The 27661-nt window shown below is 58.4% G+C and overlaps 1 protein-coding gene across 2 annotated transcripts; it reads right to left on the reverse strand.

The window, feature by feature from the left end:
- DTX2 (deltex E3 ubiquitin ligase 2) lies at nucleotides 1–26148 on the reverse strand. Of its 2 annotated transcripts, XM_084299820.1 has the most exons (10): nucleotides 26097–26148; nucleotides 22914–23289; nucleotides 20004–20613; nucleotides 14040–14098; nucleotides 8126–8257; nucleotides 2332–2402; nucleotides 1536–1694; nucleotides 1272–1433; nucleotides 874–963; nucleotides 1–357 (listed from the first exon to the last, which is right to left on the reverse strand). In XM_084299820.1, the coding sequence occupies exons 2-10, from the start codon at nucleotides 23230–23232 to the stop codon at nucleotides 133–135; spliced, it is 1827 nt and encodes a 608-aa protein (XP_084155946.1). In that variant the 5' UTR covers nucleotides 23233–23289; nucleotides 26097–26148; the 3' UTR covers nucleotides 1–132. The 2 variants fall into 2 exon arrangements, with proteins under 2 accessions (XP_084155946.1, XP_084155947.1); XM_084299821.1 differs by lacking the exon at nucleotides 8126–8257.
- Nucleotides 26149–27661: the final 1513 nt, after the last annotated feature.

Below are 27661 nucleotides of genomic sequence, written 5' to 3' on the forward strand. Positions count from 1 at the left end.
TACAGTGTTATTGCTTAGTGTGACAGGCAGTCAGACGTAGGAACTTAAGGCAACAGGAATAAGTGCACTGGGTGGGCTTCCCAGGCTGGGGGCCCGGAGATGTGCACGGCACAGCCGCCCCCCGACCCCGGCTCATTTCCTCAGGCAGTCCTCGGTGACACCCTGGGCAGCCAGCTCTGCCAGCACATTGTCCAGGTAGTTGGGGTCAGGGTAGCCGTGGCCGCTCAGGTTCGTGTCCATCTCGGTTTTGTGGTGGATCTCATTCCACACCACTGTGTTGCTCTCGCCGGTGGTGCTGGAGGTGCCCACTGTGAAGATCAGGCGTCGCTTCCAGGCCACCTTCAGGAGCTCCAGGACCTGGATGGGGAAGGAAAAAAAAAAAAAAGGAAAAAACAAATCAAGACTGTCCTTCAGCAGCTAAAGCCACGAAAGCTGCTTGCCAGAAGCTTAACAGCCTAAATCCCTGTCCCTGATGGGAAGAACGATTCCCTGTGCTTTGAAAAACACTGGCACAAGCTGAGGCAAACGGGGCCACCCGCAGGAAGCAGGGCTGGGAGGAGCTGGCAGGCAGAGCTCAACAGCTGCAAGTGCAAAGCCCTGTGAGGGCAGAGCCCAAGACAGGCTGGGAGGGTTTTTTCCCCAACTCACAGGGGCTTTTGGTTCATAAAGGGCTGAAATAGGGCAAGTCCTTGCTTCTGCACAACCTTGACTGCAAAGATCTTTATAAAAAAGGGGGCTACAGATGGGGCAGCCTCCAAGAACAGGGGGTTTGCATCATGTGAACAGCTCCTAGAGCAAACACCGTGCAAATCCACCAGCACAGGGCCCAGAAGACAACCTGAGAAGAGCCACGCTGTCAGCACGATGCCTCACCTTCCTGCCTTTCTCGTTGTCTGGTAGGTAGCAGTAGCGAGGAAAGCCTCTTGCTGTGTAAGGCATCCCAGGGTTGGGGTGCTCGGGGCCCTGCAATAGATAAGACACATTTGGAACGCTTTCATCTTCATAAATGACCCCTCAGCAGCAGGATTTAGGATAAGCAGGAGGATTTGACAGGCTCATCTCAGCACAGCTCTTCCATGGAAGAGGAAGAAGGCACTGCTGAGTGTAAATTCCTATGGGATGTGCCAATATCTGATGGGCACACCCCCAAACCACACAGCCTGATGATGTTTGCAGAAGAAACACTCGCACCTTCGGCAGGCTGCTCAGTTCTGGGCTGCCCGCAGGTGCTGCAGTGGCAGGAGCCGCTCCCAGGAGCACGCTGCACTCACCTGAATGCCTCTGCTGATGTGGTACACGATCTGGATGGTCCCGCAGTCCTTGTGGCCAGGGAGGGACTGAGGGAAAGTGGAGACCTCCATCCTCCCTTTGGGCTGGGTCCCCGTTTTCTCCCCGTAGATGGTCTTACAGGAGGGGCACTGCAGGCTGCCGTCCTGCAGGGGGGGAGGAAAAAAAAAAGCAGGCATCAGAGCTCCTCAGCCGCATCACCAGGACGCGGGGCACGCAGAGCTGGTGGTGCTGGGCCAGCTCAGTACCTTGTTGCCGTTGGAGTACATGGCCAGCACGCAGAGCATGTGGAAGGAGTGCTGGCAGCTCGTCAGGCGCCCGACCGTCTCCGGCTTGATCGCGCTGCACTCGCACGCGTCGCCGTAGCCCGAGGGGGAGGCCAGCTTCTCCATGCAGATGATGCAGTCCTGCAGCCCGGGACAGCAAGGGGACAGCCACCATGTGGTGTGAGCACGGGCTGGCAGTGACTGACCCACCAAGGAAGCAGCTAAGGATGCTTCAGGAAGAGGTGTCTTCCCCTTCAACCCTTCTCTTTAAGGTTTAAGGGCACAGACGGGTCTCATCGGGGCAGTGCCACCCCACCGCTGCCTCCCTGACAGCGCAGGAGGGGAGCCTGCCAGGGGCAAGCAGGAACTGGGGATGGTTTTGTCCTGCTCCTCTACAGAGCAGCTCCAGCGCAGGGCTCAGTCTGCGGTTTTGATCTTTATGAGCAGGGAGAGGAGGCCAAAGTCCCTGCTCCACCCCACATCCCACAGCCAGCTCCCAGAGGAGCAGGGAGGCACGGTCAGGGCTACCTGTCACCCACACGGTGCTTCCTCTGTCACAGCCCCTGATGGGGACCAGCCACCAGTTCCCACCTGCAGGCTTCAGGAACCCCCAAGGCCGCTCCACCAAGTGTCGGTGGTGCCACCACAAGCAGCAGCACCAGGGGTGGCCAGGGCGATCCTCAGGCACCACCTCAGTTTTCACAGCACACCCCAGGGAAGAGGCCTCTGGGCAAGCCAGGCCTCCTGTTACCATCTTCTCCTCTTCCTCCCCTCTCACCTCATCAGCAGGAGTGCCCTTCAGCTCCTCCAGGTACTTCCTCACCACCGCTTCTGGCTCCGTCAGCGTCGCTGCACAGAGGGGAGAGAGAAGGCAGCAGAAGTCAGACACCACGAGGCACGGGCAGGGCGAGCCACAAGAAGGGGGAAAAAGCAAGTAACTGGCCAGGATGCCAAGGAGAAAAGCATGGGTTAGAGGGGAGAAAAAAAAAAAAGGCTGCAGCTGATCCACGCGAGCCCCACAAAGGCCTGCCAGCAGTGCAAGCACTCAGATGGGAGAGCCCAGCAGGATGAGCCCCTGCTTGCCCCCAGGATCCCTGCAGGAGGGCAGGAAAAGCCTGGGAGTCAAGGATGTTTGTGCCCCATGCTGCATGCCTGGGGGCAGCTGGAGGTGCTGTGGTGTCCCCAGTCGATGCCAGCCAGGTCCCAGCAGGGCTTTGTGCAGCTACAATCAAGCTCAGAGATATCTCAGTGGGAAGGAGCACGATGCTGTGTGATGTTAATGGAGAGATTCCCAGCGCACCCAGCTGACACAGGACCTTCCTACACCACGGGTGAGACAGCCAAACCCTGCAGCTGGCACATCAGGAACAACCTGGCACATAAGGAAAAGCCTGACCATACTCTAAGCATTGAACCTTATTTTGGGTCCAGCAGAACGAGCCTTGCACCCCTCACACAAGACAGGGGCTGTTCTCTTTCCTCCTGAGCTTTCACATCCTCAAATCCAGCAAGACACAGCACAAATCACAGGGGATACAGAACACATCAGCTCTATAACAGGTGCCCTGCAGTAAAGGGCAGACATTTTCACATTTCCCTACCAATCCTGCCCCCCCGAGCACAGCCCAGCTCCCAGGGCAGCATTCTGCTTCTCAGAGCAGGCCGTGCAGATGCCCCATCCCTCGTTACAGGATTAAACAAACACCACGAGATCCTAGGCTGGGTAGGGCCGAGAGCTCAGCCGTCCCCTCAGCTCCCCACAGGAGCTTCGCTGCAGCCCGAGCACCTCGCACAGCACCCAGCTGCAGCTCCTTACCCGGCCCCAGGCCCATCACGGCAGCAGCCAGGCTCTTCCACCAGCCTGCAAAGGGCAGCATGTGCACGAGCGAGGCCACGGCTCCACCTGGCAGGAGGCAAGAAGACCTGTCACTCGCCATGGGGGCTCCTGGTGCCGCCTGCTCTGCTCCAGACCCGCTGGGGACAGCGGGGAGAAGCAGCAGGGTGGTGGTGGTGCCACCTGGGCAGCTCGGGGAGCAAGGTGGATGCTGACAGAGGTTTGGAAGCCCCGAGCAGCAGTGCCCAGTTCCCTGGGGTCGCAAGGATGCTGTGCTCCAGCATTTCCCCAGGGATCTCTGCTCTCCAACACAGCTCCCAGTGCCTGGGCTTTAGCATGGAGATGGACTCACTGCTGCCACGCTCACAGGCAGGCAGCATCAGTGCATCTGGCACAGTATTTATTTGGCACAGTATTTATCTGGCACAGCACTCCCACATGCAACAGCTGGGCAGCAGTCCTGTGCACGTGCCTGCACACCCACAGCTCACCCCAGCAGCTTGTTTTTCCCCCCAAGGAAGACAGAGGGATCACAAACACTGCTTCTGCAGGTGAAGGAGCTGTGTGTGGCCAGACAGCCCTCCTGGAGCCAGCACCACTTTCCTGAGCTGTTCTGCCTCCCAAAAAATTAAAGTAACCTCTGCCAGCAGCAGGAAGGGGTGGGTGCTGTTTCCCAGATACCCACCCCTCATGGTGCCAAGGTGGTGAAGCAGAAGGAGAGGACAGAGGAGCTTCTTGCAGGCACACCTGGATGGCCCAGACCCTGCACCAGGGAGGATCAAAGAAGCCCTGTGCAGCTCAGCTGCAGGGATGGGTGAGATGCAAGCAGGGAAGGCACCTTCTCACTGCAGACCAGCAGAGGAGAGAGGCAGAAAGCTAACACGGGTGGAAAGTCATTTAGCTAAGGGAGCCTGATAAACATGGCCTTGGACTCTCCTCAATGAGCAGGCCATCATTAAGAGGTGCTGTTTGCAGAAGGGGATTCCTGGCAGTCCTGAAACGCTCGGTTTCCGGCAGCGTGAGCAGGACAGAGGCACGGCCAAGCACGCAGCACAAGAAAACAAACCCACAACGTCAAAGGATGCTCCCCGAGAGCTGGCGCCAGGCAGGAGCTGCGTGATGGCTCAGGGGCCGTGAGCTCACCGTCCTGGAGACCCTCAGCCAGGAGGCTGGGAACAGGATACAGCCACCAGTAAGGCAATCACGGGAACTTGGAAACAAGGCCTTTCCACCTCAAGGACGTGCCAAGATCCCCGAAAAAGGATTTCCAAGAACTGCCACAAGAGCAGGAGACAAACAGGAGCCCGGACAAGCCCTTGTTTTCCAGCGCTCGGGCCAGGAGAGCAGCAGTGCCAGGAACTGCTCCAAGGCCTCCTCACGAGCACCTCCTGGAGAGCCCTGTTTGCTCACCTCACCACTTTTAAAGGTGACAAATGAGTCCCCAAACCCTCCCTGCTGGGACCTTGCTCAGGTGCAGTGGATGAAGAGGAGGCAGCAGGAACAAGCTGCACAGGGATGTGATCAGCCTGAGCTCAGGCCGTGCCTGCAGCCTCCCGGCCGAGCTCTCCACGATGTCCCTGCCCCAGGTAACAAACATCATGGGTGGAGGTCGGAGCCAGGCTCTGGTTTCTACGTACAAGAAGCCTTCACCATCACAGGGCAGGCAGAGCCTTCAGCTTCTGCCCTGCTGGTTGTGGAGGAGGCCGTGAGAACAGGGCTTGCTGCTACCCACAGCTCCTTCCACCTCCCCAAGCACCTCTCACAGCCACCATGTCCTCATTCCCGAGGATTTCCTGCTGCCGACCAGACCCGGGGACACCAGGAGCTCCAGGAAAACCCATCCCCAGCTGCAACCACTCGAGTGCTGGCCCTACAGAAGCAGCTCAATGCTGATACCAGGTTTCCAGCAGTTTTACAGCCCATGCAGCCGTACCCCACGGAGCAGCGTGCCCAGCCAGACACCCCCAGCTGCACAGGGAGCCAGGATGCAGCCACGGCACGAGCAGCAGGCTTCTGAGCCAGCATCACTCCCCCAGCAGGCCCCGTGTGCTGCAGGAACGCCTCCAGCCCTTTGTTCTCACCATCCCCTGGGACCAAAGCCTGTCCAGGCTCCAGTTTGCAGGGTGTAGATAATAAGCTGCTCGCTGAACCAAGGGCCTTCCACAGGCAGCGTTTAGCAGATGTGTTTTGAGTCCTTGCTCAGCAGCAGGAGCATCTCCTGCTGTACCCCAGGAGCCGTGTGGGTGCAGCACGGGGTTGATTCCCCCCGCAGGGCAGGCAGGTTGTTCCTAGCTGGCACCAGGGACCAGCACCCAGCCCTCACCACATCTGCCCTCTGTCCCAGCAAGGGCTCCACCTACCGGCCTCAACCTCAAAGGAGATTTGGTGTTAAAAAAGGAAGATTTCTCCCCTTTCAGCAGTTCAGGAGAGCCAAATGAGCAGCTGTGTTATTGCAGCCTGCCTCCCCCAGGAGGCCCAGCACTGGATGTGCCATCGGTGGCTGCAGGACAAGGACATGCAGGGAGCAGGGAGCCACGTGCAGGCACTGACAGGGAGTTTCCTACACCCACAGCGCTCACCCACACCAGACATCACTGCCAGAGCAGCAACACCATTAACGAGCCCTAATTAGTGCCTTTGTTGAGCATAACCCAGGTATTCAGGGAGCTGGCTGCCATTCTCTCAACACCACCCCAGCCCACATGCGGGCAGACCGGTGCACAGGCACAGGTTCACTGCTGGGAAGTTTGGGGTGAGCTCCTAGCGATGTGGAAGTCTGGAAGAGAGGTGATGCAGGAATTCAGGCCACATGATGGGCCCCAACTCTGCCTGTTACAGCTCCAGGATGTGTGAAAGGCCAGAGCAGGCTGACCACAAGTCGGGCTCACCACTGGTGCTGCAGCACAGCACTCCTTAGCCAGGAGGGCACAGATGGAGCTCGCTCCCATGTGGCACCAAGACCCTGCTCGTGCAGGCATCTCGCACTCAGCACCCTGCAGGAGCAGCATCCCAGCCCCCAAGGGCAGCCCTGCTTCCTAAAAGACAATTTAAGAACTAAACCAGGAAAGCTCCCTCTCCTCACAGTGCTGGAAGTGGCAGAGCTGGCAACGCCCCCTCCTCTGCAGGGCATCCTGAGCAGGATGGGGGCCAAATCCTGCCGGCTGGCAGGAGCCACACGGTGCTCCCAGCACCCACACTGCCCCTCTTTCTCTGTTCTCTGCTCCCTGGGTTTCTGCTCCTCATCCCTGATGTTTCCCGGCCCCAGCAGGTGGCATTGCTGAGCCGCAGCAGGGCACTGACACCCAGCACAGCTCCTGCTCGGTGAGCCCCACAGCCAGGGCTGGTGCTGGGCTGCACAAACACAGAGCTCAACAGCCTCTGAGCGAGCCTGACCTCTGGCCAAGCTGCAGGCACCCTGCAAGTGCCCCTGGTGCTGTGCCAAGCACCAAAGAGCCTGCACCTCATGCAGGAAGATGTGCTGCTGGGCTGGCACATCTGTGACACCCCCTCTGCCGGCAGGGGGCTTTGGGACACCAGGACCGTGTGTTTGTGGCCTCACCTTGCCATAAATGCTGCCAGCTTTGTGGCACTGACCTCCAGCAGCTCCCTTCCCGTGTGGCTGTCCTGCTGCACAGCCCTCACCCTGTCACACCGACACCAGAGGGTTTTTTTGGTACCCCAACAGCCAGCCCCTGAGGCACAGCCCCTGTGCAGCCCCTCTGCCTCCACCTCCACTCAGTTCTTCTCCTCCACCTCCTTTCTCCTCGCTCCTCCTCCTCCTGCTGCTTCTCCCACCACCCTTTCTCCTCCCTCCTCACACATCCTACTCCACACTCGCTCTCCCTCCTTCCTGCTGCTTCCATCTCCTCCCCCCAGCTCTGTCCCCGATGCATTTCCACAAGACTCCTCCCTGCACATTGAATTCTTGGTTCTTTAATTCCCGGCTCTCCTCTCCCCCTTCCTACCTCCTTTAGAGGACTTTGCACCTCGGAGTCAGTGCAGGGAGGAGGCTGACACAAGGAGCAAGGTAGGAACACCAAGGAACCGGGACATTCAGGTGCCTCCTCTCCTCCACAAGGCTCCTCCTGCCCAGGAGCAGGGACAAATGTCCTGCCCTGCAGGTGGCTGTGCCTGGCAGGGAGCTGGGGTGGCCTGCTCCCTCCTGCCCGAGGCAGGTGGGGATGACAAACACACCCCAAGGTGGCCCCGAGTGCCCTGCGTGACTCAGGGGCTGCTCGCCTGGGAGATCCTCCTCTGTTCACCTCCTCTGCTCACCTCGTGACTCAGCAGTGACGAGCCAGACCTTCTGCCTCACAACAGCCCTTCTGGAGACAGCAGATGGATAAATGCTGTCCTTGAGGGCTGCTCGGCTCCCAGGCTCATCCCAGCAGTGAGTCAGGGAAAGTCCTGGTACGTGGAGAGCTGAGAGGGACCCCGGGGAGATCAGAGAGATCTGACATGCACAGGGAACAGCCAGGCTGCTCCAGCGACTGATGGAAACAAGCAGAGCTTCCGCAGGACAGGGTCTACTTTATCATCTTATTTTACAGCCTGGCAGAGACCACGCAGGCCAGAGAAACGCCCTGCTTCTTCCCTCCGTGGGACGAACACCCCCAGTCAGTCGGAAGAGCCGAGAGGGTCGGGGCGAGAGCCGAGAGGAAAGGAGGGAGGCAGAACAAGTGCAGAGAGATAAAGAGAAGGAGATGGAAGCAAATATCAGATTTTGAGCAGGAACTACCTTTCTTGGACACTTTCCTCCCCTCCTTAACTGAGCTGTGTTTTTTAGTGGCTTTATGGGAGCTGGCAGCTTGCGGCACACAGGTGAGGTGCACGGGGAGTCCAGCGGCTGACATCAGAATAGCCGTCATGCCTACAGCGGGTACGAGATCAACATGCAGGAAGGAAACAACGGGGAGACACATTAAAAAAAACTTCAATCTTTCAAATTAAAAAAAAAGATAAAAACAAAACAAAACCCAAGCCCTTGATTCAGAGATCAAACACCCAAGAGGTGAGGGGGGTCGGAGTCACCGCAGAGACAGGATCCAGAGGAATTCAGCAAAAGGAGCTTGGGCAGCAGATTGAAACAGGGAAATGCAGGCACCCACTGAGCTGGGGTTTGGGATTCCTCTCTGCCTTGGCTTTAGGGTTCCTCAGGTGTTTCATGTCTGTCGTGGTTGAGTCCTCCAGCTCACCGAGCCCCACGGGCAGCGCTGCCCCAGGGATCTGCGGTTACCTGTAAGCCCTACAGCTCCCGCTCGGCTGCTCCCCCAAAAAGCAGAGTGTTTCAAAGGCATCGCCCCAAATTCATCCCAGAGAGCAGCTTTAGGGCCTGCAAAGCCTACAGCTGGGCCAGGCAGACTGGAGCTGCCCACCTTGGGCCCTGAAGGAGCCCCATGCAACTGGGCTCCATTTTCTGCTGGACCCCAGCTACAATTTGAGCCCGAGGCTTCTCTCCCTCCCAGCCAGCACCGAGCAGCGCTGCGTTCACTGGATGCTGTTAAAGCTAATGAGTCATTAAGAAGAAGGACAGACATTCCTTGGAGGTAGAACCAGCACACGAAGAGCCACCGGGCTGGTGATGCTGATCTGGCACGATGTTAGCCCGAGAAATACACCCTATAACTGGCCTGTAATGCTTGTGGGGTGGCATGCTGCTCCTAAATACATGTTCCACGGAGCACCCGCTTCAGCTCCTCTAGGAAGAGACCTCCTCCTGCTGCAGCTAAAAAAATAACTCAGAGATGCAGACTGACAGGAGGCAAGCTGAAAGCCCAGCTTACCTCAGAGCAGCCTGTGCAAAACCACCTCCTAACACTAAGGAGGTTCTTGCCAGCATCCCCAGATGCCCACGCAGTAGCTCATGGCCAAAACCAAGTTACCAAGGCTTCTCGAGCCCATGTTCTGCTGGGTTGGGAAAGGAAGCTAGAAAAGCAAACGCATTTATTCAGGACAAAACGAGGAGCCTTGCCCACACATGGCTAAAAACGGAGTTAGGAGAGGAAGCAGCCAGCTCTGTGGGAGCGTTAACTGGTTGCGTATTTCAGGCAGAAAAGGGTGTTAGGAGCCCACCCCCTGTAACTAGAAACCCCCCCATGCAGAACTGGTGTGAGTGCCCCAAGCAGAGCCACCCCATGCAGCGGCTTCATGTGAGCCCCGAGCACAAACCCCACAAACTGCCCAGATCCCTTCTCGATAGCAGAGTCAGGTGCTTCTAGCACAGCTCTCCTACGAGGCCCGAAGACTTGCAGAGAGACAGAAAGGATTTCGCAAGACGGGGTAAGGAGCAGAGATGAAGCAGTTTGCCCAGGGTTGCCCAAGGCCCGTTGGCAGAGCTGGTCTGGCCAGCAGACGGCGTGGCTCCGTGACACATCGCCCAAGCACGCGCCTCCTGCTCGGAGAGAAGCTGCAGACAGCAAGAAGCCAAACCTTCACAGCACCGACGGCTCCTGGTCCGACTGACACCATGGCAATGGGCACCAGACACACGCCGTGGTGCCAGAAATTATGGGGGAAGGAAAGCAGGGCAGGAAAACAACCAGCAGGAGAGTTAGCGATGCACAAGCAGCAGGGGAAGCAGGTCTTTGAGCAATCCCAGCCTCACCTGACAGTTATAGGGTCTGTGAATCAGCACCAAGGAGAAAAATCCCTCCCTCCATGAGCTCCTGGCAAGGCTGGCACCAGAAGATCAGGAGCACGAGCTCACAGCACATCCACGGACTTCCCCAGGGAAGCAGGGAACTGAGCGGGTAGCCAGCACCCCAGCAGCAGCACACTGCTCTCAGCAGGTCCGGCTGAGGAAAACCCCAAAAGGCAGTACGAGACAGCACAAGCATCGGGGGACCTGCACGAACACCAGGTCCAGAGGTTTCACCATCAAAACCACCTCCTGCAGGTCTCAGCCCCCAGCCCAGGCTGCTGCCTGCTCTCGGCCCCACTAAGCCAGCCGTCCTTTATCACTTCCAGGAAGCCTGGGGCTCACTGATCCCATAAAAATAGGAGCAAAACTGAGCGCCTGCAGCCCACAGACTGCACCAAGCTGCCACCCCTGCACACCAGGCAGGGACTTTGGTCTGGGAGCCTCACCCCAGCGTGGCCATAAAGCGCCGTGCCCGGCCTGGGGCAGGAGCAGGGGGTGAGGTGAGGCTGCAGGGCAAACCCAGGGGCTGGGGGGGGTTATGGCCACCCCCACACAGCTGGTGGGTAGGGGAATGCAGAACTGGAGCTCTCTGCTGAGGAGATCAATGCCAGCTTGCTGGTCTAACACGCAGAGTCCATAAGAACAGACACAGGAGGGGCTGGAGGACTGGCCTCAGACTGCACAGGGGACAAGACACCTCCTTCAAACATTAGGAAGGGTGAAGGAGGCGAGGCACAGAGCCCCCGAGCCCAGCTACCTGCCAACACAGCCCTGCCCATCCCCTGAGCAACTCGTCTCGAGTTGCCTGTCAGCACCATGAGTCACTGCAAAGGAAATAAACGTTTATTTCGGGAGCCCTCTCTCGCTTCAGGAGTTGAGGGCATCCACAAGGCCATGCACGCATACAGGCAGGTCAGGTGTGGGGCCAGGAGCGCTACCCCCAGCCAAGCATCCCCCTGGAACCAGCACAAAACTGGTTATTTTCTGCTTTTACCTCCTGCTGCCTTCGGGGACACGCCATGAATCATCTCCTTCTGCAGCTCCACAGCAAGAGAGCATTCAGCACGGGGCTGTTCCCGTGCTACAGCGCTCTCCTGGCTCATCTCACAGCCCAGCAGCGATTCCTTCGGTGCTAATACAGGACGGGAAGCCTCAGCATGCAGCAAGCCTCCCACGAGGCTTGACAGGAGTCAGCAGCGAGGGATCTCCCCGCATCCAAGCCTTCCAGGGGACAGCACCTCCATGCAGCGCCAGACAGCACCCCTGCGGGATCTCCACCTCTGACCTGGGGACGGCTTTAATTCAGTCACAGACATCAGTGGAGCTGTGTCAGGAGCAAGTTGGGCCCTGGATGAAGCCCACCTGAAGGCACAAGGGCCGTGCTGCAGCAAAATAAGCCTGCCCAGAGCAAGTCTGTGTGTTCCTGCAAGAGCTCCTGCTGCTCGCTGGCCACCCCCGGAGCTCAGGAAATACAATGACTGCCTCTTCTCTTCCTCAAAGCGTTCATTTGGCTGCAAGTGCAGTGTCAGCAGCGCTCCTTGGGGCAGAATTATTTCTGCTGCAGCTATGACAACATCCGCCCGCTTTTCTTAGCCTCCCGTGAAGTCAGGCACTTCTGTAACATCTTGTACCACAGCCCAGCATGGGGAAAGCACCCCTACCTAATGCTGTGAGCCCCCACCAGGCTCCTACTCACACCCAGCCCTGTGTGCCCCTCCGGTCACCCTTCTGGCTGCTGAGCTGGGCTTACAGACCGCAGACTCACGTCTGCTTTGTTCCAGCTCGAGGTTTAGGCAGGTGGCAGGAAGGGCAGAGCTTGCCCTCAGATAGCCTGATGTCTCGGGGAGGGAAGCACTGAGAGTTTGCACAGTTAGACCTGGCAAAGTTTTCATGGTGAGTATATCCCCAAACACCTCCAGGACCCACGTTAATAAGGAACACTCAGCTTAATTTGACACAAAGCTCACTGCCACAGGTCTCCTCTGGCAAATTGTGTATTAGCACAGTTTGGGGGGCGGGGGAGACAAGTTTCCACATGCACCTTGATCAAAAAGGTAACAAAGCCAGGACAAAACCCAATTCTATATGAAAGTTTAAGCCAGCTTCACAATTTCTGGGTTCTGGAGCCATGCTGCTGGAAGATGTGGGGCTGCAGAGTCATGAATTGCTCACCCAAACCCCCAGGCACCCATCACACAGAGCCTGCCCCCCCCCCACCACTGGTGCTGAGCACAGCTGTGCAGTAGGACTGGGGGAGAAGGGGGCCCAGCCCATCACAGAATAACCCCAAAATAAGCATTTCCAACACCACAACCTCACTGCTTGCTTTTTACCATAATCACTCCCAGACATTTATTTTCCTTTCACTCGCTAATTAACTCATCCAGACCTTCCCTCTGCTTCTACTTCATTTTAAAGCCAGACAAATGCAGATTTCTCTCCTCCCTTGCAGCTCCGACATGTGCTACACCCAGCAGGGAGCAACCCAGGGCTGATCAGAGCCATGTCCTACAGGCTCAGACCCCAAGGAGATGCTGTCCCTGGGGGCAGGTGATGCTCTGAGCCCTCAGCAACTCAGCACACCTCCCGGGGAGCTGCAGGTCCAAGGACGAACAGTTTTTATCCTTTGCATCCCCAGCCTCCAACAAGAGCAGAGCCGATTACAGCTTCACCTTTTAATTCTGGCTTAAATGGTGCCAGGTGGGTGATTTTATGGGGCTCTTCTGCAGCCTTGTAGGTCTAAAGGTGGCACTACAGAAGGGCTGTGCATGTTCACCTCTCCTAAGATCCCAGGAAGACTCGCACATCCAGAAGGAGGTCACAATTAACAGGATTAGCGCAGCCTGGATTCAGCAGGGCTCCCCGGTTCTTCGCTGTATTTACCTTGCTGTGATTAAGGAACTAATTACACAGCCCGTGCTAATAGCCAGGGGATGAAACGGAGCTTTCATGAGCAAGGTGAGCCCTGCCCAGGTCATCCATCTAGCCAAGGTGTGAGCTCAGTGCCTCACCTCGTTGCCACAAAGGTGGATCTGCCAGCAGGGAGAGGGACTGCGTGCTGCCTGCTTTTTGGGGACCTGCGAGGCACAAGTCTGTGGTTGTAGCACTGGATGACCAGAAACTGCAGCCCCAGGGGGTTGTTTGGAGGCAGGGCAGAGCCTGGCACCTAGCAGGGCACCAGCCACCACCACCTTGGCTAGAAAGAAGCAGGGGCCACTTGTCAGAGCGAGCCCAACTGCTGCTGTGTGCTCAGGAGCTGAGCTCAGCACCCAGGGAGCTACTGACCTGAACAGACCACGCGTGGACAGAGCAGAGAGAGGGTTAGGAGACACTCAGGGGGTTAGTAGATGCTCTGTTGTGTCTGAAACAGGCACAGCAGCCCCCAGAAAATGCCACGTGCCAGGGCTCTTCCACTCACCTACCCCAGCTTGCTGACCACCTGAGCCTCTGTACTAAAATCACCCCAAACAACCCCCCGCACCATCCCACACTGCAGTTTTCCTCCTCAGAGAAGAAAAAAAAGCATGAAACACAAACAGCAGCCAGCACACAGCCTGGCCCACGTGCTCCCCTGTACTATGAAAACAAGTACCTAACCTCCAAATAGACCCCCAAAAAACAGCTCCTGATGGGCTACCTATAAAGCACAGGGGCAGAGGAGTGCTTCAGAGACCCACCCCCAAGCTCTAACTGCCCCTCTCCTGCTCCTGCACTAGGAGGGTGCTGAGCTACAGCCTCAGGGGCTGAGCAGCATCAAGACCTCACCCCAGCTGGGATGGGAGCACAAAGCCCCAGGATTGGCACCAGTAAGAAAAGCAATTACTAAGGTCTGACCCTCCCATCCCCTCTCCACTTTGCCTTTTCTACCTTTTGGCTTAAAACTTTTCCACTGCCAAAAGCACTTCAGAGATGCTGCAAACTAAAAAAAAAAAAAAAAAGAAATAGAAGCACTATGGAAAAGTAGAAGACTTGCTTGTGTAACCCTAAAGAGAAAGCAGAACAGAAGCATTACCTGCCAAAGCCTGGTTCACTTTGCTGGGTTTGGACATCTTGACCGGCAGGCTCAGGGCACTGGGGAGAGAGCAGAGACACAGAGACATCAACCAGCACAACCCAGACACACCAAGGCCAATTCAGCATCCCCAAGGCCCTGGGTATATCAACGGGCTCTAATTGCCCAGATGGGACTCACCTGGGACCCCCACCCACACGTCCTTCACCCAGTGGTCCAGCTGCTGTATTTAGGGAGCCCACCCCAGCCAGAGCTCTCTAGGTTTGGTCTTCTCCAGTTTTGTCCTAAGTGCAACCAACTTGTGCTATGAGCAGGCACGTAGCCAGGAGCTGCCAGAAGGCAGCAGAGAACCTCAAAGCTTCCCGATGACTTGCTCTCACAGCCTGTTATGACAGCCAGAAGAAAAAACACCCCCAAAGCTCCCCTGGTGCTGTGTGAGGTGTCACAGCTGTGCGGGCTGGGGGACGCGAGCTGCACCACCCCACAACTTTGTAGGACAACAGGTTGCCAAGCCCCAAACGCCACCCGCTGTCTCAGAACCCTCTCCACGAGCTGCCCCCGTGCCCAAACCAGCCCCAAGGACGGGGTAGGTCCCTCTCCTTGGCCTCCCGAAATTTGGCAGTGCCACATCCCCACCTCCCCTACCTGCCACTGCTCGGAGCAGGTCCCTGCGCAGGCACCGAGCTCCCGAAGGCAGCCCCCAGGGCTTGGCGCTGCTCCGACAGCCCGGCCGCATGGGACTGGGGCCTCCAGACCTTTAAGAGGTCCTGCAGGCTGCAGAGGTTTCCCTTCCCTCTCTCAAAGGCTGTGGTTTCCCCTCGTTTGCCCCTAATTTTGCAACGTTTTCACGTGGCGCAACGGGCTGTTCTCACCGCAGCTTGGCTCCAGCCCCGCTGGCAAATCCTCCCCTCGATTTCGGGGGGGCTGGAAGCAGGCACCGTGACCCCTCTTTGCCACCTTTTTCTTCCCTGATTCAGCTTGTTCATCGCTTTTTCTCACGGATTTTTTTCTCCCCTCTGTTTTCCAGCAGAAACACCCCAGGGTTTGGGCACCCCCAGCCCAGACACCAAAAAGTCTGTGCTTTGCTGTCACCCCCCAGGTGCAGCAGCCACCGGGGTGCCTTCGTTTTCCCTTCCCCAAGGAAATAAAAACCCGGCAGAGCACGGACAGGGCTGAACCCTCAGTGGGATCCTCCCAGGGGCGCACAGAAGGGCTGGCACGCGGGGCGCAGCGATGTATGGCGTGGGACCCAGATCCTCTTTATTTCACAGAAGCACAGAATTTCTGGGTTGGAAGAGACCTCAAGGTCATCGAGTTCCTCAAGGTCATCGAGTCCAACCTCTGCCCTAACACCAACAGTCCCCACTGACCCATATCCCTCAGCTCTACATCTCAGATGTAGATGATCTACATCAACAAGCCCAGCTCCCTCAGCCGCTCCTCGTAGGACTTGTTCTCCAGGCCCCTCACCAGCTTCGTCGCCCTTCTCTGCACCCGCTCAAGCACCTCCATGTCCTTCTTGTAGCGAGGGGCCCAAAACTGAACACAGTACTCGAGGTGCGGCCTCACCAGAGCTGAGTACAGGGGGACGATCACCTCCCTAGCCCTGCTGGCCACACTGCTTCTGATACAAGCCAGGATGCCGTTGGCCTTCTTGGCCACCTGAGCACACTGCTGGCTCATATCCAGCCGACTAGCCACCAATCCTCCTGCAGAAATCCCTGGTGAGATCGAGGGAAACCCACGCTGCCCAGGAGGGTTCCAAGCCACGGCACACGGGAGGAAGAAGTGTTTGCCACGCCACAAAAGGGGCAGAAATGCTCCTCCAGGCCTGAAAAAGGGTTTTTTGGAGGAGGAAGGGGAAAGGTAACAAAGGGTATTGCCACGCAGTCTCACATGTGTGGTGCCTTGCACCTGAGCAGCCTCGCCTGCAGCACGAGCTGCCTGCAAGCAGTCCATCAGCTCAGACCCGAGGCGCTCCGGCACCCTGCAGCTTTTTGGGAGAGGTTCCTCCGATTTGTGATTTGAAATCCCTAACTGGTGGTAGGGATTTCACAGGCTGTGAGGGCTGAGGCTGTGGAGAAAGGGGCACAAAGCAGGACGGCGTCCTCAGGGATCCGGTGAGAAATTCCTGGCGAAGGGAGGTGGCTGGCAGGAGCCCAGAGGCAAAGCCTGGCAGCTTCTTGCTTCCCCAGACCTTCGGCTGCTGCAGCAGCGGTGAGGCAGCGAGGCACAGGACCGGAGAGGTGGCACTTGGTGGCCAGATCTGAGCTGAACAGCCCCATGTGGGATTTCCTCACGGGGCAGGGATGGACAAGTCCCTATCAGCTTCCCAACAGAGCCCGTTCTGCCTTCTCTCCCCCCCAAAAGCTGCATTTTCCTGTCTTTGTACCCCCCGAACAAGCAGCCAACGCGTCCCTAAGGTCCCGCCCTGCCTCAGAATCACACACGTGTGTGCCCAGGGCTCTAACCCCTTCCATGGAAAACCTCCCGTGATGCTAACAGTGGCCACACCACAGCTTCTCCCCTCCCTTCGTTTTGAAGAAGACATCAGGACCTAAACCAAGCCTCTCCGCCCCCCTCAAGGACCTTCTTTTCTTGCGCCGCACGTGGCTGCGTCGATCCATGGGGCTCGCTCCCGGCACCAGGACGAGGAGTGACAAAGGGGTGGGGACAAGTCACAATGGGCCTGCCCAGGGCCGGGGGGGGCACAGACCCCCTCGGTCTGCTGGTCTGCTGCTGGGCAAGAGGAGCTGAAGGGTACAGAGGAGGAGGAGGAAACACCCTGCCTGGGGTTTGGTCCCTGGGGCGCATCTCCTGACCCGACAGCGTGCTGAGCACGTGGGAGATGCGGGGTGGTGGCTCTGGACCCCGCTGAAGAGCACCCTAATACTGCACAGCTCCCCTCCCAATGCTTCAATGCAATAAAATTTCCCCAGCCCGAGCCCCCTGCCTTATCTGTGGGCAGGAACTGGACGCGCACCCACGGCCACACGAGCCCAGGGAGCTATAGCAGGGATTCTCCTGCCTGGGGCACTGATTTTATTCCCCCAAAAACCGCTTCCTGCAGCTTTTCTGCCCTTGTACCCAGCAGGACACCCCTTGGCAGTGCCCTTCTGTGCCAGGAGCCCACAGGTGGAGCCGGGCAGCACCCTGAGGCACGGCCCCCACCACCACACGCTCCATCTGCGGCTCTGAGCACAGCCTGCAGAGGAGGCCGGGCTCGTTATCTGCCCGCAACACACGGGAGGAAACCCAGGCACCAAGAGGCAAAACAACCTGCCCACGGTTACTGCACCTTCCTGGCTCTGCTGCTAACCTACAAACGTCTGTTCAGGCCTCGGCTCGCTCCAGGCCACGCTCCCCTCTGGGTTTTGACCCTCCTGAGAGCTGGGGGAACGGAAGCCGCAGCTTGTGGTGCCCCAGCTCCACCAAGGGGAAAATGCTTCCTGGTGCTGCCCACCCTGGGGCTATGCCCCCTGCACTTTAGGAATAACCTCGCGGCCACCCAGGGAGGCAGGCAGCTTCCCAGCAGGAGCTCCTCCTCTTTCTCAGCCCTGCAGGAGAGAGGTTTTCTTCTGTGCTGCCTCTTTCAGCCACGTTTCCTCCCGACCTGGCTGTATTTACCCAGGTGTGTGTAGCTGGGTGTGTGTAACCGCCTGGCTTTCAGTTTCCAGCAGCGTTTGAGCCGCCAGGAACAGCTCGGCTGCAGCGAGGCAGGGGCTGGGGCACCCTGTGCTGATGAGCAGCTCTGTAACAGCCAGCAGCCTGCCAGGGGTGCTGCGGGGCACACTCAGCACAACCTTTATTAGACAGCAGAGAATCCCCAGCCAACCCCACTGCTCCCTTCCCTGCAGCCCAGGCCTTGCTCTGGCACTCCTCCTCGTTTTGGTGTGAGCTGTGGCGAGGGCCAAGGAGCTTCTGAGTGCCACCAGGCTGCTGTGCAGGTGCCCTTCCAGCCCGCAATTCAGCCATCTCCTCTCAAATCCCTGGGGCTGGCCAGGGGCTCGCTGCCATTTCGCTGCCTTTTCCAGGCAGCTGGAGGTGCTGGCAGCCAAAAAGCCATTTCCAGGGCCAGCCCGTGCACCCCAAGGACATGGGACAGGGTTTTGTCCCCACACAGGGCTCACACTGCCAGCTCCGTGCCCGAGCACCGACCCCGGGACCTGCACGTCCCAGGCAGGATGAACCCCAGCAAAGCCGCATGCTGGGCACACAAACCCTTCCTGGGATAATTAGTGCAGGGTAATTAGCACCTCGCCTCCACAGCCACAAAGCTCCCCACGCAGCGAGGAGGAAGCAAGCAGCCTGAGGGGGCAAGGCAGGGACCCCGGTGGACGCGGTAACTCCGGAATGTTCCGGGTTTCAGAATTAAATGAAGCACATTGTGAGGGCGCGCTGCTCAGGTTTCCCCTAATTCGCAGAAATGAGGGTATTTGCTGCTGGAACAGGGCTCCACAAGCCTGGGAACGTAACGCCAGCCAAGAGCACAGCAGCCCTGCAGTATTTCCAGCTCCCGGCATGGAAAGCAAGGGGGAGAGCCAGCTCCAGCTGGCGCCGGGTCCCCTTCACGGACTGGAAGACAGAGATCATCCCCCTGGGTGCGTTTGTCTGGCAGGGGAAGGGACAGAGCCCGTGGGAAGGTACCGCTGCAGGGCTCCACATCCCCGCTCAGCACCCAGCACCTTATCAGCTCCAGCAGGAGCCCAGCAGGGCAGCCCCAGCAGCGTTTTGCTTCTTTTGGCCATCTCTCCCCACACCAAGAGGCACCTGGTGAGCCACACGGGTGCTCTGAGTGCTCTGGGGCTGGCACAGAGAGGCACGGGATGGCCGGGAGCTCTGCACATCATCTGGTCCAAGGCCCTGGCCAAGCACGGCCACCTGGAGCTGCCTGCACAGGTCCTGTCCTGGCTTCTGGAGATCCCCAAGGAGACTCATCAAGGGAGCGAGGCTCCAAGTCTCGCTTCGGATACAAACGAGGTTCAGAATAAACTTGTGCCGCCTGCAATTAGCACAACGAGCCTCCACCGCCCTTCTGATCTCCTATCTGTGCATCTCCCCGGGCTGGGACAGGTAAATCAACCCCGACAAGTTTGCCTCTGCTTTCTCAGACGCTCAGTGCTGCAGCGCCTGGCTTATCCCTAGCAAATTGTGTGCGCTGCTCTCCACCCCAACGGGGTTTACAGGCAGAGCCCTCACTGCGGCCTCAGTTTGATGTGACTGTAGCCAGAAGATGCTCAGGGCACGCCTCATCACCAGCTCTCGGGAATAAGTCAGACCCCAAAAGCTAGAAAAAGCCTCATGTGCAGACGGAGTTTGGGCTGAAAGGTTACTTGTGAATATCCTGCTTGGTTTGGGGCTCAGAGGCCAACCCTCTGAGGCGGAGGGAAGGGCCACTCTGCGAGGGAGATGCTGACAGCCCCGGCTGGAGCTGCTGCCCCCCAGTAACAGCACCCCTGTCCCCTTTGTTCTCATCAGAAATGTCTAACGTGGACTGCCTAATTGTGTCAGAACGTGGGAGGTCCCGGCCACACGCGGCGAGTCCTGCGGGGCCTCCTTTGGTGGGGAAGAGCTTTGAGCGGGGCCGTTTTCCTCCCCACATTTGCCGTGCATTTTGAATTCAATAAAAGTGTTTGCAAATCCCCTTTTCCTTCAGTCTCCCCTCAAAATTGCTGTCAGACGAACAGCAGCCCTACCAACCACCTCGGTCTCCTCCAGCCTGCAGTATCTCCACCTGCCTGCTTCCCCCAGCAGCTCGGGGGACTTCCATGGCTGAGAGGGAACAATTTCGAGCAGGAGGAGAGAGAAAACAGAGGGGAAGCTTCCTCATCCACTGGACACAAGGGCACGAAGATCTCCCTCTTAGGGAGAACATCCTTGTGAGATGCCCTGGGGCAGAGAGGCTCCTAAACGAGGACCTGAGCAGGACTCTCGGACAGGCACACAGATGAACGGGGGCTGTACCTGACTCCGTTGGGTGCAGCCAGTCCTGTGCTGGGCCCCCCAGCTTGAGGCAGAGCCCAGGTGCTCTGCGCGCTGAGTCTCGGCGTCGCCCTCGCCGCGGACAGCGCGGGTTTGTTGTAGGGCACGAAGCTGGAAGAACCCGCGGCCGTCGTCCTGCCGGAGAGCTGCTGCGTGGTGGCGGCGGCGGAAGAGGAGGAGGAGGAAGAGGAGGAGTTGGGGAAGTTTGTCACCGAGTGGCGGTACCGCGTGGTGATGGGGCCAGTCCCCCCGTTGAGCCAGCACTGCTGGCACGAGCAGCCCAACCCCGCGTGGCCGGGGGCCGAGGCGGCCGTGGCGGGGTACGGGGAGTCCAGGCGGCGCTGCACGCCCCGGCGGAACCTCGTGGTCTTGTTGGTCTGCACCTGGGCCACCAGGTCGACGTCGTAGTTGTAGCCGAAGGGCGCGAGGTCCACCCGCTGGTGGTTGGTGGCGCGGGCTTGCTCCAGCACCTCGCAGACGCTCATCTCGTAGGGGGACCAGCCGCCTTCGTCGTTCTGCCACTCCCAGACGATGCCCTGCCCGGCCGCTGAGCTGCCGGGGAAGAGGTGCCTGCGGACCGCACGCATCGTCCCTGGGGGGAGAGGGGAAAATCAGAGTGAGCGGAGAACTCGGCGATTGAATTATTGAATTATTATTGAATTGAATTATTATTGAATTGAATTATTATTGAATTGAATTATTATTGAATTGAATTATTATTGAATTGAATTATTATTGAATTGAATTATTATTGAATTGAATTATTATTGAATTGAATTATTATTGAATTGAATTATTATTGAATTGAATTATTATTGAATTGAATTATTTCCCTGCCTCGTTCCTACACGGCCTAACAGGAGGCACAAATGGGCTTCCTCACCCCAGCATGGGATGAGCACAGGGAAAGCAGTGCCCCCGAGCCCTCTGTCCCCTCTGTCCCTCATCCAGGTCTGAGCGCGGGCTGGCAGCGGGTTCAGACACTGAGGGGAGGGCATGAAGGAAGGGGAGAGGATCTACACCCCGACACACCCAAGCACAACGGCGCAGCAATCACAGATGCTTCGCTGGTGTTAAAAAAAAAAATCAGGCTGAGGCACAGATCTGGTAAAAGAAAACCTCCCACGGCCTTGACGACGGAGTAACTATAGAGACACGGCACCGCCAGAGCTCTGCAGAAACACCCGGGCTGCACGCCCACCTCCCGCTGCCCTGTGAGGGTCTGGGGAGTGGGTGAAGCCCCACAAGGGCAGGAGGAGGATGTCGGAGAGGGGAAGGACAGGGCCGGCTTCTCCAGGCTCCTGCCTGCCGGGAGGAACAGCCAGAAAGCTGCAGAGAGCAGCTGCTCGCACACGAAGGGCGAGGAATGAAAGCAGACACGCTGCTCTGCGAGGCTGCTCTAGGGCAACAGCACGAGCTCGAGACCCCCAGGGGTGAAACGAGGTGTCAGAAGGCCCAGCAGGACTCATGCCAGGCAGTCCCCAGCCCCGCTGGCCGGTCAGAGGCTAAAAGCAGCGCAGGGAGGACGCCAGAAGCTCGCAGGGCAACCGAAACTTTTAAGATCTCCAAACAGCAGCGGGGAGAGGAGCCCACAACGAAAGCGAAGGCAGGAGCTTCTCAAAAAACATCCCCCTTCCTTCCCCTGGGGTTGGCAGGGAAGCTGGCATTCCTCTCGCGGGCGGGCAGACAGCTGTGGCGAGGGGACAGCTCCTGCTGCTGCCTCACATCGCTCCCAGCTTCCAGCTGAGCTGCCCGGAGCAGCAGCTGAAGCCTGCAGCTAATCCTGCCCCCACGCCCCCCCTGCACAGCTGTCGGTGGGACACAGCCCCGTGAACACTGCCTTCCTGTTATTCTCCCTGGCTTCCTGTGAAGAGCCCGTTTGTCTGTCTAATAGCTGATGAGCAGAGCACAACGGCCTGTTTTTATTATAATGTTTTTGCTCCGTTTCAAGATTTTCCACGGGGATGTTTCCCGCAGAGCCGCTTTGCTCCAGAGCATGACAAAGCTCAGCTGGCCGCCCGCTCCGAAAGGGTCGTGCTTAAGGCAGGGCCCTGCAGAGAGAGGAGGAGGAGGCTTTGCTTAGAACCGGGCCGTGAGGAGGGGATGTGGCAGCGTTTTCAGCACTCAGGCTGAAGAACCCAGAGGAAACTTCAGCCCTTGAAGAGCCCCGGCCCTAGCGGGGCTTCCAGGCCACGCCGAGCCCCAGCTGGCAGCACCCTCCCCACGAGGGCTCCTCCCCGGCACTGCCCTAGGAAAAAACCAACCTCGGGGTGACGGGTGAGCTCTGAAGCTCCAACAAAAACACGGATGCAGCTGCGATGAGCGCTCACCACTCCAACCACTTCCCTTTCCTGCAGGATCTGTCCGGCCCTGCAGCTGGTACGGGGCGCTGCTCGCTGCCTCCCTCAGCTGGCACTGCCATCCTCTGAAGCTCTCTGGGAGGTTTGGGCAGCGTGGTAAAAACCTGGCTGAGTCCTGGGGTGGTGGGAGAGGAGCTGGCAAAGGGGGAAAAGCGACGCAAAGAGGATTTTCTGTTGGTTTGGGGTGCGTAACGGAGGATCTCCCTGGATTTTTCGGGGGTGAGAGCACGCATTCTGCCCCTGCTTCCTCAGCTCCAGCTGCTCACAGCACAGCTGGAGCAAAAAGAGGCCGGGAGTCATCGCGGCGTGTCCTCAGCCACCTCAGCAGAGCCGAGACGAAAGTGAAAATCAGGCCTCAGCCCTGCGATGAAAACCAGCCCGCCCCTGCCTCCCCGGGAGGAAGCGAGAGAGCCTGGGGCAGCAGCAGGGGGGGGGGGAATTTTCTGCGGTGGCGTGCGGGGGTCTCGGGGCAGAGCCTTTTTGGGAAGCCAGCTCGGCACGGCCCCACAGCACAGGAGGGGAGCTCCCTTACCTGTGTCCTGTCGGAACTGCGTCAGGCTGGGGATGTCGATGACGTAGGGGGCCAAAACGGCGTCGGCGTGTCCCAGCGGGATGCTGCTGACCAGGCTGGACCCCGACCGCCGGCCCTTCTGCTGAGCGGCCTGCAAAACCTGCTCGATGTAGCTGCAGACGTTGCCTCGGTACGGCCTCCAGCGCCCGAATTCGTCCTGCCATTCCCACACCGCCACCGCCGGGCTGCTGCCCTGCCCCGGGACGGAGGAGGAGGAGGAGGAGGAGGGGGCTCCGGACGGCCCGGCCACGCTGCTGCCTGCTCCCTGAGCCGCTGCCATGCTCCTGCCTCGGGGCTGGGCACGCAGCCGGCCTCACACCATCTTCTTCTGGGGGATCTGCGGTGAGAAAGAGCACGGGGAGATGAGAATGATGCCCCAAATCCAGCCCGCCCCGAACCCAAGCCGCACAAGTTGTTTATAGGGAAGCGAGCTCAGCCTTTCACAGATGAGCACAGGGGAGTGGATCAGCCCCAAAACCCTCTGGTCGAGGGTAAACGAGGCACCAGCACCCACACCACGCCAATGCTAATGACTTCTGCTAATCTGGAGCAAGAGCTCTCTGGAAAGACTCTGCTTCCGACCCCAGAGCCGCCACAGACCTGCCTAAAGCCAATCTGCTCCAAGCCACTGCTCAATCCCTTAAGAGATGATTTGGGGAAGAGCAGAGAGGGGCAGGAGCCTTAAGACACCCCGATAAAGACACAAAGGACAGCGACTAAACCCTAACCACCAGCCCTAGCTCCCAGGGCAGGCACAGGATGCAGACACCAAAGACCATCGCCACTCTTAGCCCCTAGGGGACCTAAAAAAGCAGCCCCAAAGCCATCGCGGGGTGTCACCCACCACCACGGGGACACACGGGTTGCTCTCCCCCCCAAGGTCTCGTGCTGCTGCCTGCTCCTCCAGTCCTGAGCGCCCCCAGGGAGCTCTGAGCTCCCTTCCCATCACGGGGAGAGGTGGCTGGGCAGGGGGTGGCTCCCAGAGGAGGATGCCATCTGAACGCCGTCCCTGCTGGCTGGGGGAAGATCCCACGCCCCGCGGAGCGTCCCGGCCGTCACGCTGATGGGGCTCGCTGGCTTAAAAAAGGAAAGGGAATAAAGAGAGCACGGAACAGGCGCGCCCACACGTCTGCGTTTCGGAGGGGAAAGCGATGCTTTCTCCAGGAATTCGCTGCCGAGGCGTCGGAGCTGCTCTGAGGCTCCTGCACCACACCCCCAGCTCCAGCGGGGTCGGGGACGGATGGCTCAGGGTCACTGCCCAGGTCCCCGCGCATCCTTTTTTTGGCCGTGACGCCTTCTCCCCCCCCCCACAGTGCACGGGGAGGGGGATCTGGCTGCTCAGAGCGCCGAATTTAACCGGGAGGTGTCAAAGCTGACACCTGCCTCCGCCCGTGCAGCTTCCAGGCCAGCACGTCCACGCTCCACCTGGAGCAGCGTGCGTCACCGCGGGGCTCGGGGCTGCCCAACAGCTCCCTGTGCGCAAGCGGAGAGGTTTAACAACACCGTTTTCCCCCAAAATTGTTGCCAAATGTTCGTCTGCAGAGCCTACAGCCGCAGGGGGAGGAGGCTTTTTTAGGGAGCCAGCAGCTCGTTTCCCTTCCTTCCTGAGGCACGGCAGCAGGAAACAGAGAGGAGAGGAGAGGACAGGCACCGAACGCCACCTCCTTCGCGGAGAGAGTTGCAGGAGCCACACAGGTCCTGGAGCTGGGGCAAACACCAGCGAGAAGAGGCCTCGGGCTGCGTTTGGGACGCCTGCAGGAGCCACTGCAGCCCTCTGACCCCGCTCGCCTGCTGCCCCAGCTCCTTCCTGGCTCAGTCCCCTGAGCAGCCAGAGGTTCCCCCAACCACTCAGGGCAACGTTCACTCATTGAGCACCCCCAGCTCCAATTATAAATCCCATGGGATTTGTATTTAACTCCCAAACAAGACCAAAATCTGGTAGCCGAAGACTTAAACACCCGCACCAACCACCCTCTGCTTAGGGGGTGATTTGTAACTGGGGTCTGCTCGGTTTGACCCAAAGCTCCAGCACAAACACCGGGAGGCGCAGGTGGGGGCGAGGGGGATTAAAGAATCCCGGAGACAAATGCAATTCTCAATGCCCCGTCCTCAAACGGGAATTTACTTTGCTTTAAATGTGGGATGTCAAAATTCACGAGCCTGAAGTGATTTCTGAAAACCCCAAGCCCCACTTTAAGTTTCTGAAGGGGAATTGCCAGCGCTGTTAGGGACCGGAGCGATGGGTGAGCTCGTGCCACAGTTGGAAGGAAGCCCTCGAGCTGGGCTGCGGTTGCAAAACGCATCTGAAAAGTCACCAGATCGGTCAAACTGACTGCTCAGCAGGCTGTTCAGAAAAAGGGGTGCTCAGGGGGGATTTGTTAGGGGCCACAAACACCAGGTGAAGGACGGGACTGCAGGGAACCCACGGGGACGAAAATACAACACCCGGGGAGGCAGCGGGGCTGAACAAGCCCAGGCCCCTGCGATCCTATAGCACCGTAACCCCAAAAGGAAACCGGGCAGCACCCCACAACCCCCCCAGCACCAACACAGCGGCCGGCAGCAAGCCAGGAGGGAGTGCCCAGCACGGGAAAAGTGAAACCTGGGCTCTGTCCCTACAAAACAACCTCCAAAAAACCTCCCAGAGCGAGGAACCACCCGGGGGGCACCCATGGGGGCACCCAGCACCCTCCTGGGGGGCACCCAGCACCCCTGGGACCCCCGCACCCCCCCGGGGCACCGAGAGCCGGGGCTGCTGCCCCTCAGTGGGGCTCCCTCTCGGCCCCTCTGCCCCCAAACCAAGCGGGCAAGCGGCAGGGGAGGCAGAAATGCGAATTAAAGGGTGTTTTTTGAAGAAAACGTACATTTTTTAAAAAGGAAACGGCGCCAGGGCGGCTCTGAGGCGCTGCCCGCCCCGGCCCACCAAGGCCTCAGGGGGCCTCAGGCGGCCCGGGCCCGGTCCCCGCCACCCCAAACCCGGCCCCGGGGGCTCGGGCCCAGCAACGGCGGGGCCCAGGGGAGCCGCCTGCCGGCCGGGCAGACCCTCAGCCCCCCGCCCGCCTCCTGCCGCCGGCCCCGAGCCCGCTGAGGCCCTGCCAGGCCCGGGACCGGTCCCGTGCCCGCCGCGCCCCCCCCGCCCCTCACCGTGGCTCCCGGCGGCTCCCGGCGCTGCCGCTTCCCGGCCGGCGGCGCTGGCACTGCGCGTGCGCGGCGCGGGGCCCGCTGGGAGATGTAGTGCGGGGGCGGGGCGGGAGGAGGAGGGGGCGGGGCCAGCGGGGAGGGGAGGGACTAAGGGGTGGGGGGGTGATAATGGAGGGTGATAATGGGGGGGGGGTGATGATAATGGGAGGGGGTGATGGAGGGGGTGGGGGATAAGGGGTTGGTGGGAGGGGTGTGTGTGACATGGTGTGAGTGTGATGGGTGTGTAAGATAGTGTTGGGAGGGGGCAAGTGTGTAAAACTGTGATGTGGGGGGGTGAAATAGTGTGTGGGATATGGGGTGTGTGAAATAATGTGTGATGTGGGGGGTGTAAAATAGTGTGTGTGCTATGGGGGGTGTTTTAAATAGTGTGTGCTATGGGGGTGTAAAATAGTGTATGCTATGGGGGGTGTTTTAAGTCGTGTGTGTGATGGGGGGTGTAAAATAGCGTGTGATGTGGGAGTGTAAAATAGTGTGTGTGATGTGGGGGGTGTTTTAAATAGTGTGTGTGATGGGGGGTGTAAAATAGCGTGTGTGATATGGGGGTATAAAATAGTGTGTGCTATGGGGAGGTGTAAAATAGTGTGTGTGATATGGGGGGGTGTAAAATAGTGTGTGCTATGGGGTGTGTTTTAAATAGCGTGTGATGTGGGGGTTGTAAAATAGTGCGTGTGATATAGGGGGTGTAAAATAGTGTATGATGTAGGGGGTGTTTTAAATAGTGTGTGATACAGGGGGGAGTGTAAAATAGTGTGTGTGATGTGGGGGGGTGTAAAATAGTGTGTGTGATATAGGGGGGTGTAAAGTAGTGTGTGGTATGGGGTGATGTAAAATAGTGTGTGCTATGGGGGTGTATATAAAATACTGTGTGTGATATGGGGGGTGCGGTACAGGGTGAGTGTAAAATAGCATGTGCTATGGGGGGTGTGTGAACTAGTGTGCGGTGTGAGTGTGGTGTGAGCGTGTGAAATAGTGTGTGGGGGGTATGGTGTGTATGTGGTGCAGGGTGAGTGATTAAAATAGGGTGTGATGGGGGTGGTACGGTGTGCGTGTGTAAAATAGGGTGTGGTGTGAGTGTGGTACAGGGTGAGTGTGTAAAATAGTCTGATATGGGGGTGTGCATGTGTAAAATTGTGATGTGTGAGTGTGGTACAGTGTGAGTGTGACATGTGTGAGTTTTTTAAACTGTGATACAATGTGCATGTCTACTATGGTGTGTAAAATTGTGTGATATGATGTGTGTGTGGTACAGGGTGAGTGTGTAAAATAGTGTGACGTGTGTGTATAAAATAGTGTGATGTGGTGTGTGTACGTAAAACAGTGTGTGATACAGTGTGTATGTGGTACAGAACGAGTGTGTAAAATAGTGTGTGATATGGGGTGTGCATAAAATAGTGTGATATGGTGAGTGTGGTACAGAATGAGTGTAAAATACTGTGTGATGCGGTGTGTGGGGGGCTGATTGCAGACTAACTTCCCCCACAGGACAAACCCAAATTGAGGGGAGTCAG

Source organism: Netta rufina (genome assembly GCF_964035555.1).
Source record: "Netta rufina genome assembly, chromosome: 21".
NCBI lineage: Eukaryota > Metazoa > Chordata > Aves > Anseriformes > Anatidae > Netta > Netta rufina.

Excerpts from the sequence above, each read along its gene's own strand:
- DTX2 (XM_084299820.1), bottom strand. The coding sequence starts at position 23,232 with ATGGCAGCGGCTCAGGGAGCAGGCAGCAGCGTGGCCGGGCCGTCCGGA. Across the intron at positions 1,695-2,331 it reads AGGGCACTCCTGCTGATGAG|GACTGCATCATCTGCATGGA; the intron begins GTGAGAGGGGAG and ends CCCGGGCTGCAG. Across the intron at positions 964-1,271 it reads ACATCAGCAGAGGCATTCAG|GGCCCCGAGCACCCCAACCC; the intron begins GTGAGTGCAGCG and ends TATCTATTGCAG.